The sequence below is a fragment of the Montipora foliosa genome, chromosome 5 (assembly GCF_036669935.1).
Source record: "Montipora foliosa isolate CH-2021 chromosome 5, ASM3666993v2, whole genome shotgun sequence".
Lineage (NCBI taxonomy): Eukaryota > Metazoa > Cnidaria > Anthozoa > Scleractinia > Acroporidae > Montipora > Montipora foliosa.
In genome coordinates this window covers 40,297,118-40,307,117 of record NC_090873.1, presented here as the reverse complement: position 1 = coordinate 40,307,117, position 10,000 = coordinate 40,297,118, and the positions used below count along the sequence as shown (strand labels likewise).

At 37.1% G+C, this 10,000-nt stretch overlaps 1 protein-coding gene across 3 annotated transcripts in view; it reads left to right on the top strand.

Moving 5' to 3' along the window:
* The first annotated feature begins 170 nt into the window (after positions 1–170).
* LOC138004163 (uncharacterized) overlaps positions 171–10,000 on the top strand; it is an 18,849-nt gene continuing 9,019 nt past the window's right edge. For 2 of the 3 annotated variants that reach the window (XR_011123751.1, XM_068850587.1), the window contains exon 1: positions 4,826–5,077. Coding sequence is in view for 2 of the 3 variants with exons in the window: in XM_068850587.1 (XP_068706688.1) it covers positions 5,075–5,077 (3 nt within the window). In the remaining variant the exon portion in view is untranslated. Of the gene's footprint in view, positions 313–4,825; positions 5,078–10,000 lie in introns of those variants that run through there. The other variant, XM_068850586.1, reaches the window with a different exon arrangement.

Genomic DNA, 10,000 nt, shown 5'->3' with positions numbered 1-10,000 from the left:
ACATCATCTCGAGGCTCTGGTTTAATGAACTCTTACAAATCCTTACATTGATTTCCGAGACCCCCGAGATGAAGTCTTTTGTTTAGGACTGAATTTTAATAAAAGAAGAGATGCCTCCAAGACAAGCTCTACACTTTTGTGGCTACGGATGATTCGTCCAATACAAGAATTTGACATCTGCATCTCGGGCTGTTAGTAAGACTTCGAGACACCCTGTACAAATAGTCTTTGCGACTGGCCTGTGAGGGATGAGCCATGGGAACTCCTCCTATACTGCAGTTCATTATCATCTCAGCTTTTCCTGTCCGAATGGTAAGTTTTAACTTTGGTCCATATCGTTTGCTCTCTTCCTCCTTCTACCCTGTTCGTTCTCCCTTTCCTTTAAAGTTATTATTGTTTTTTATTCTTTTTTTTTCTGTTCTTCTCTATCATTGTTGTTTTGCCCGTTTTGCGCAGCTTAAGGTAGCTAAAAACAGCAAGCTATTTCCTCGGTCAGTGGTATTTAAAGGCCGGCGCAGTTTTTGAAAACAAAACAAATATGGCGAGTATAGCAAATACGTTTTTTTCTCCCTCTCACGATGATCTTGGAAATGCGGTGTAAATTCGCTGCCATTACGTTTGACAAGTAAAAATCTTTCAGAGGAAGCCAGCAAAACCATGCGCATGCCCATTAGGTCGAGAATTTGAGACCAACATTCCAAATTTCATGCAAACCCGCCATTAGATTTTGCAGAAATTCGTAATAAAAAAAGTTCTGACTACAAATGAGTCGTCTATTAAAAAAAAAAAACAGATAAATAAATAAAAATCATAGATGTAACAGACAAAAATTAGAGAAAACTGAAAAACGTCTATCTTCGAATTATGACTAAAATCCGTCCGTTGTTGATGATGACAGCAGATAAACGTACTTTATTTCTATTAATTTAAGTTTAAGCATTAAAAAAAAAAAACTATTGAGTGAATTTTGAATACATGAGGAATTAACGGTGGCTTATAAGTGCCATTCAAAAATTGTGATGGCTTTTTTTATCATTTTAGCGACTTTTAGCGATTTTTTTAGCGACTTTCTTAGTGATTTAGCAAGCTCAAGTTACTTCTCAATAGAATATGAAGATAAGAAACGCAAGGCGTGACAAGCCACACTGATTCCCTTTCTGTGTGAAAACATGTTTAGAACCTTTTATAGTTTTGCTCTCACAAGCAGATCATTGTAGGAGTTTCCTTTTTTGTATGAAATGATAGGTGGTTCTTTAAAACTTTGTTGAAGTAGGGGTTGATTTTGAATTAAATGCCAATTTGTGAGTAACGCTTCTTTCAAGTTTGACACTGATAACTGGTATTGTGTCACAAAAGGTAAAATATATTTTTGTGTTTTGTTTTTTCCTTTAAGCACTGAGCCCCTCCTTGTGAATTTGATTTCTGATAGTAGTTTTTCTACCATATTGCGTGGGTTACCTCTGTCCCGCAAATGTCTTTTAAATTTCGAAATGTTTTCCTCGAAAGTGTCCTTTACTGAGTTTCTTCCAAGGATTCGTAAGGCCTCGCCTTTGACGAATCCGTTTTTCACGCTTAGCGGGTGACAAGAGGTGAAATGCATATATTGGAAGGTCTCCGTTGGTTTAAGTGTGTTTACATCAAGGATTGATTGATCCTTGAATCTCGTGCCTTTGTATACCATTGTGTCTAGAAACACAATTTCAGTGTCAGATATTTCTGCCGTGAATTTAATCGTAGGGTGATGTAAATTTGCTTGTTCGATGAAGGTCTCTATGTTCGGTTTACTTATGTCCCACAGGGAAAAGACATCATCATCAATGTAGCGTTTCCAAACTGTAGGTTTTGAGACGACTTTGCGTATAATTTCTGTTTCAATTTTAGCCATGAAAATATTGGCAAAATAAACTGCTGTCTTGGTTCCTATAGCAGTCCCATGGGTTTGTGGGTAATGCCTTCCATTGAATTGGAAATAATTTTCTTTAAGGATGAGTCTAAGCATTTCCCGCAAGTATTTTGTAGGAATCGGAGGGTTATTTTTGTGAAAGTTGTCGTATGGTGTGCACGGTATATCAATTCCCTCTTCCTGTGGTATGTTTGTGTAGAGACTTGCGACGTCCATTGATACAAGAAATGTTCGTATTTTCACCTTTGTTTCTTCAATGAAATTTATAAAATCAATTGCATCTTTAAGGTATGACTTCTGTGACTGGGATGTTGGTTGTAGCAATGTGTCAAGGCGAAAAATAAAATTATTTTTGTAGGTCCATCACAGCCCGAGATGATTGGTCTCGCTGTTATGGTTGGTTGGTGAATTTTAGTTAGAGTATGAAACTCGGGTATTCTAGGTGGGTTGTGTGTTTGTGAGAGCCATTTTTTGGTCATGTCATCAATGTGGTTTTCACGGTGTAGGTTAGTTATAAGGTGCAGGACCTTGTTGTGAGTTCCTTTCACCATGGGTTCTGTGAGACGTCTGTAGCTTTGTTCGTCGTTAAGGAGTTTTGCTCCCTCCTTTATTTTGTCACTTTTGCTCACGGACGACAGTGGTACTGCCCTTGTCCGCTTTTTTCAGGTTAATATCATGTAATGCGGACAAATTAGTTACAGTTGCCTATCTTGTTTAAAAATAATTCGTTATAGATAATTGAGTATAGATTAGTTTAGATGCTACTGACAAGCCATGATTTGAGACAAGTTAAATTAAATAACCGTTTTAATTACTAGTATTTGTCACTCTTATTGTCATCGACATTTGTCATTATTTGTTGAACGTGGGTACCTGTTATTATATGGAGGAGAGTGTTTTACTGGGAACTAAACCACTCGTAGATTCCATACGCCACCACATCCGGGACCCGAGTGGCGTATTTTCCGTATGTCACCTTTGTGAGTGTCGTATCGTTCAATGATGGCACGATTCTCGCCTTTTTTTCCCGCCTTTTTTATAAAGCTCAGCCGTATATGTAAAACTTGACTACTTTGAAACACAATAAAATCGGAATTTGTCAATATTTAGTCTCCATATAATAAAAAGAACCTTACACGTTGGCTCGAAGATATGAATTTTATGTTCTTGTGGCAAGAACAATATCTCACTCGTTCGCTTCGCTCACTCGTGAGATATTGTTCTTGCCACTCGAACATAAAATTCATATCTTCTCGCCACCTTGTAATATCCTCTATTTATGAGCTAACTTCGGGAGGGATTAGAGCGCAGGCGCAGGGCTGGGAAAACTCAACCACTGCGTCAAGAAAACCGATTTCGGTGTCTGAGATCTCAGCTGTGAATTTTATCGTTGGACAATATGTGTTTGCTTACGAATATATCTACGTGTCCCAAAGGGAGAAAACGTCATCGATGTAACGTCTCCATGCTATAGGCTTTATCCTACTTTGGTTCAGTAGGTTGGTTTCGATTTCGGCCATGAATATGCTGACAAAAGCGATCGCCATTTTTGTCACCATAGCCGTCCCTTAGTTCTGGAGATAATTTGATAGTTTTGTTACAAACTACAAAGCATTAAACTGCTCCGTTGTGATTGGTCGGCTTTTTTTCGTCGCCTGAGGAAGACTAGCAGTATGCTTAATGTATCAAAACGTGGCCAGCTGATCTACTTAATAAGTTGTTGGGATCACTCAAATTTTCCGGGAAACGAGTGGAAGAGGACTCGATAAACACCGACTCGATACCACACCTCCACATAAGTTACCACATCGTGAGACAAACGAAAATCATTATTGCACCTAACCACGATGAATAATAATTATTGTATTTTTTCACTAAATTGTTCATTCATTATTCATCATTTAAAATTTGAGAACGGCGTTCTTTCTTATTTTACCGCTGATGTAGCGGTCTCCTGGACTAACGAAAGCATACATGGTTCAGGTTGGTTACTTGCAACTAATACGTTCAGCCTTGTGTGAAAAATGATTTTTATCCGAGTGGTAAAATACAAAATGTCCTCCGGCATGGGGTGAGACATTCGATGACAAAGAAGAATAAAAGCTTGCGCCTTCCATTGTCAAAACACAGACAAAAATATTAAGATGGCTTGCATGGAAAAAAATTCTGTCTATAACTTTCAATAGAGTCAACTTGGTTTGAAAAAATAATAATGAGCTCCTAGCCGTTAAAAAAGTTAGTTGACAATATTCACAACAATGACTGTCACCTTCTATAGGAAGGACTGCTGGTAAATTGAACAAGTATTTGAAATGTAGATTCTGAAAAGACAAAGCACTCCGTCCCTCTGATTTGTTATTGTTATTGGGAATATTTAGTATTCAGAAAGATCTTCCTGTTTTCCTTCACCGACTTGTAAGGGCTTAAATCATTTTCTTGAAGATGAATGATAACATTGCTGAACATTAACAGCTGTCTTTTTGTGTCTTTACAGACAATTTCATTTGCAAAGAAAATAGTTACCGACAATTAAAGATTGAACTTGACTGGCCTTCGCCACATTCGCCAAAACACGTTCCGCTTTATATTAATTTCCGTCGATTAATGGATCCAAAAGTAGGATTTATTCATTATACATTAGGGGATCGATGTTTTTGCGACGTGTCTCTGAGGCCTTTTACCCAATATATTTCTCGGGTCTTGAAAAGACCCAACAATATTGGCTTTTCAAAGGCGAGTTTGTTTTAATATTAAAAAGATTAATTTTTATAACCTTCCGAATTCCCTATACTGTAATAGCCCACTTTCGATATAATAAAATTCAGTCCTAAACAAAAGTCAATATCATCTCGAGGCTCTGGGTAATGAACTCTTACAAATCCTTACATTGATTTCCCAGAGCCCCGAGATGAAGTCTTTTGTTTAGGACTGAATTTCAATATATGAAAAGATGCCTTCAAGACAAGCTCTACACTTTTGTGGCTACGGATGATTAGTCCAATACAAGAATTTGACATCTGCATCTCGGGCTGTTAGTAAGACTTCGAGACACCCTGTACAAACAGTCTTTGCGACTGGCCTGTGAGGGATGAGCCATGGAAACTCCTCCTATACTGCAGTTCATTATCACCTCAGCTTTCGTTTCGCTACAAGTCACATCTGCCTGTCCGAATGGTAAGTTTTAACTTTGGTCGGTATCGTTTGCTCTATCTTCCTCCTTCTACCCTGTTCGTTCTTCCTTTCCTTTAAAGTTATTATTGTTTTTTTATTTTATTATTTTTTTTTTCTGTTCTTCTCTATCATTGTTGTTTTGCCCGATTTGAGCGGCTTGAGGTGGCTAAATACAGCAAGCTATTTCCTCGGTCAGTGGTATTTAAAGGCCGGCGCAGAGTTTTTGAAAACAAAACAAATATGGCGAGTATAGCAAATACGTTTTTTTTTCTCCTTCTCGCGATGATCTTGGAAATGCGGTGTAAATTCGCTGCCATTACGTTTTAGAAGTAAAACTCTTTCAGAGGAAGCCAGCAAAACCATGCGCATGCCCATTAGGTCGACAATTTGAGACCAACATTCCAAATTTCACGCAAACTCGCCATTAGATTTTGCAGAAATTCGTAATAAAAAAAGTTCTGACTACAAATGAGTCGTCTATTAAAAAATAAAAAAAAAACAAAGAAATAAACAGAAATCATAGATGTAACAGTCAAAAATTAGGGAAAACTGAAAAACGTCTATCTGCGAATTATGACTAAAATCCGTCCGTTGTTGATGATGATGACAGCAGATAAACGTACTTTATTTCTATTATTTTAAGTATAAGCATTAAAAAAAGAAAAAACTATTGAGTGAATTTTGAATACATGAGGAATTAATGGTTGCTTATAAGTGCCATTCAAAAATTGTGATGGTTTTTTTTTTTTCATTTTAGCGACTTTTAGCGACTTTTTTAGCGACTTTTTTAGCGATTTAGCGGGCTCAAGTTAATACTTCTCAATAGAGTATGAAGATAAGAAACGCAAGGCGTGACAAGCCACACTGATTCCCTTTCAGTTATAATTCTGTGTGAGAACATGTAAAGAGCCTTTTATAGTTTTGCTCTCACAAGCAGATCTTTGGAGGATTTTCCTTTTTTGTATGAAATGATAGGTGGTTCTTTAAAAGTTTGTTGAAGTTGGGGTTGATTTTGAATTAAATGCCACTTTGTGAGTAAAGCTTCTTTCAAGTTTGACACTGATAGCTGGTATTGTGTCACAAAGGGTAAAATATATTTTTGTAGAGTGTTTTACTGGGAACTAAACCACTCGTAGATTCCATACGCCACTACATCCGGGACCCGAGTGGCGTATTTTCCGTATGTCACCTTTGTGAGTGTCGTATCGTTTAATGACGTCACGATTCCCGCCTTTTTTTCCCGCCTTTTTTATAAAGCCCAGCCGTATATGTAGAACTTGACTACTTTGAAACACAATAAAATCGGAATTTATTAATATTTAGTCTCCATATAATAAAAAGAACCTTACACGTTGGCTCGAAGATATGAATTTTATGTTCTCGTGGCAAGAACAATATCTCACTCGTTCGCCTCGCTCACTCGTGAGATACTGTTCTTACCACTCGAACATAAAATTCATATCTTCTCGCCACCTTGTAATATCCTCTATTTATGAGCTAACTTCGGGAGGGATTAGAGCGCAGGCGCAGGGCTGGGAAAACTCTTGTCCTCAAGTCGTTAAAGCAGGAGCAAAGAAGATGGTGACTAGCGATTATGGTGATATAGATTTCTAACACATCCATACCTACAATCAAGGACAAAAATAGTTGAGACACTAACCGAAAACAAACTTTTTTCCTTTGTTCAAAGTTTAATTTGTCCTACCTGATGTTGTACCCTCGTGACAGCGTCCACAAAGCCAGACTAAAACTTGATTAGGGAGTGGGGATGACCATGGACGAAAAAGCATATTTTCTCTATCACGGGAAGTACCGATCAATAATTTTTTTTCATATTTTGTTGCCAATGTTTTCTCAATTATAAAATTCAGTGAAAAACAGGAGTCCATGAAAAGGACCCTCCCTATGCACTATATCCTTAAGACAACCTTTGCGTGTATCTTTCTACTTTTAGAACTAACCCTTCAGCAGGAGATTCACATTTACATCAATTTGCCTAATTTGTATAAATTGTTTGTGCTATTTTTTTCTTCGTTTGACAATACCTTTATTCTGATTGGTCATACTAAACAGTGCAGGCAGAACCGAAGAACTCGTGGCGTTCTAAAAGTAGATACGCTCAAATGTTGACTCATACTCATTAAATAGCGCATACGGCAACAGCGAGATTACTGCCCGATTATTCAAAACCCTGATCAGTGGCTCACCTCTATTTTTCTTCGTTAGGTCGTTGGGAATGTCAATTTTGCATACCTTGAGTACTATATTTTAAATTTAAGTGAGTTACCCAGTGACAACTGTCAGAACAGCACTTTATGTAGCAACTGATAGGGATGTTGATCCCTTGTACGCACAGTGTAAATATATTTTCAAACTCCGGTCAGTTATGAAAAACGTTTAGTCAGCTCTGAAAAACTCATCCAGATGCAACGAATTCTCTAGATCTTATATGTACTAGCCTTCCTTTAAAGCTTTTAAGTAGTTTTTATTGAAAATAGAAAATATACTGTTATTTGACTTTGCTGCTGTTAGTCGTACGCGCGTCTAGCTACAGTATTCGTAAGTTACTCATTTCGGACTACGCTACAGACTACGAGGAATTAAAGCCGGTACTGTGCATTCTCTTGTTTAATCCAAATCGAGAACGTTTAATGAACTCATTATAAAAGAACTTAATAGTGCACGAATTAAAGTTTTCTGCTTGTAAATGAAGAAACATTTCTCTATCGATTTGCATGTGTATTAGCGGATCTCCGCGCGCTGAAGGAGCCCGAGCGGAGCTTTAAAGAAAATATTGGTAACCTATCGATGCGAGAAAATTTGGTATGATGTTATTGCGACCGTCCGTCCATACGTACGTCCACCCCGCCATGTATGCCAATGTACCAGTATCACGTTACCATATCCCGGCTCAATTTTACGGCTTACTCGCAAACATTGACGCCTTAGTGAAGGGCCTTACTTGGTTCGTATGTGCAAACATATATAATTGCTTTTTATAGACTTAAACCTCTGCTAAAGGGTAGGAAAAATATGAGGGAAACAATTTCAAGCGATTTTAGAACGGCAGCCGGAAAATAGCATCGAGGAATTGCGGTTAGTGATGAAGAATACCGCGATATTATATTAGGGTTCTCAGAGGAAAAGATGGATCTACTGAATTATATACTTATTTTAGGAAAGAAGGGGGTTGTTTCTAAAGAAACTGAGGTGCTGCGTCGGTGGGGAAGTAGTATACAAAAATTTGGTTTTATCAACGGAGTTGCAAGCGTTACTTGGACTCGCTCTGACGAAGGGCTAACGCTCGAAACGTCAGCTTTTAGAATCTCCGTACGGTGGCCAATTTACATTATCAACTCCGTTGATAAAACCAAATTTTTATTTTAGGAAAATCGTCTTTGTGGACATGCCGTTGCAAAGAAATAAAACCATGTTTGAGCCACTTCAAAAGAAGTTTGATCAATAAATATCAAATCGAAAAATATATCTCTCTTAAATTAAACAATTCAAATTTGTTCAAGGAAAAATGGAAACGCTCGAGGGAATAAATTTTGGACTATAATTGAGTCCACAATTATTTAACCGTAGTTTATTTACTTAGTCAAACAGTTTCACTTTAATCTCTACTATTCTTACTTGTCTACTTAAAATAACCTTTTGTAAAAAATCATTGTGGAAAAAAAAAAGAAAGAAAGGTTATCCAAACTTCTTGCCAATTGCTTAAGTTCAGCTTTTCTTTAAATTACATTTACCCTTTAGTAGAGATTTCTGTTTAGTTTATTTCATTTATATCTTTTGTAAATAGGCAAAAGAAGTTAAATAAAGTTAAATAAAGTTAATGAAAAAAAAAAAAAGAGGCAAAATTTGACCCCATAGTTGTAAACGGTAAGGCACGTGAATGCGTCTAGTCCGCTAAACTCCTTGGGGTGACAATATCAAGTGATCTAAGATGGAACAGCCATGTTAATGAGATTGTGAAGGAAGCAGCTCAGCGTTTGTATTTTTTGGTGCAGCTCAAAAGAGCAAAGTTACCTAATTCTGACTCGTTATTGTTTTATCGCACTTGTATAAGATATGTCTTGGCGTATGCCGTACCAGTATTTTGTCAAGCTCTGCCCTTGTATCTCAAGTACGAAATAGAACAGGTACAGAAAAGGGCATTGGTAGTTATATATCCAGGGATATTGTACAGTGATGCCTCTGAGCATGCAAATATCCCTACGGTCGATTCTTATTGTGAAGCCATTTGCAGAAAGACATTTTATCAGCATTATCAATGACAACGATAACAAGCTAAGCAACTTAGTACCAGTGACACAATCGACCCTTGAAGATTCCCAAGTTTAAGACGAACCGCTTTAAGAACACTTTTATGATGACCTCGAGTATAAAGTACAGTTAGTATAAATTTTTAAAACAAAATACTTGTAATTTAATATTTGTTTATATTTTAAAATTATTTTTATAGTATATAATTAACTAGTTCGTAAATACGCAATTCAACCCTTTGGCTGCTAGGTATTGACACAATGAACTGTCTATGTATCTGTAACATTTCCCAAATTTCATTTTTGTTTTCTTTTTCGAGTTGAGTGTTGTATTTCGTAAAGCAAAATTTCGGCATTCGATTGTGTTCCACAAAATGATCTTTTATTCGCTTTTTGGCGTCTTTCTTTTCAAATAACGATGTTTTTTAGCACATTTTGTTTTTCAAAGGCGTTCCTTTTCTTGATTTTGGAACGGTTCCCTCTTGAAAAGCGAGAACAGATTGTTCTTCTTTTTTGTGTTCCTTTTGATGAATTCGGAACGTGCTTTGATACTACTTGTTATTTACTTATTGCTGAAAGGGGAACCAATTGTTCCGAGTTCCGAAGCCCGAGCGGAACAAATTGGTCCTTAATGGTTGATTTGACAACTATTGGTCCT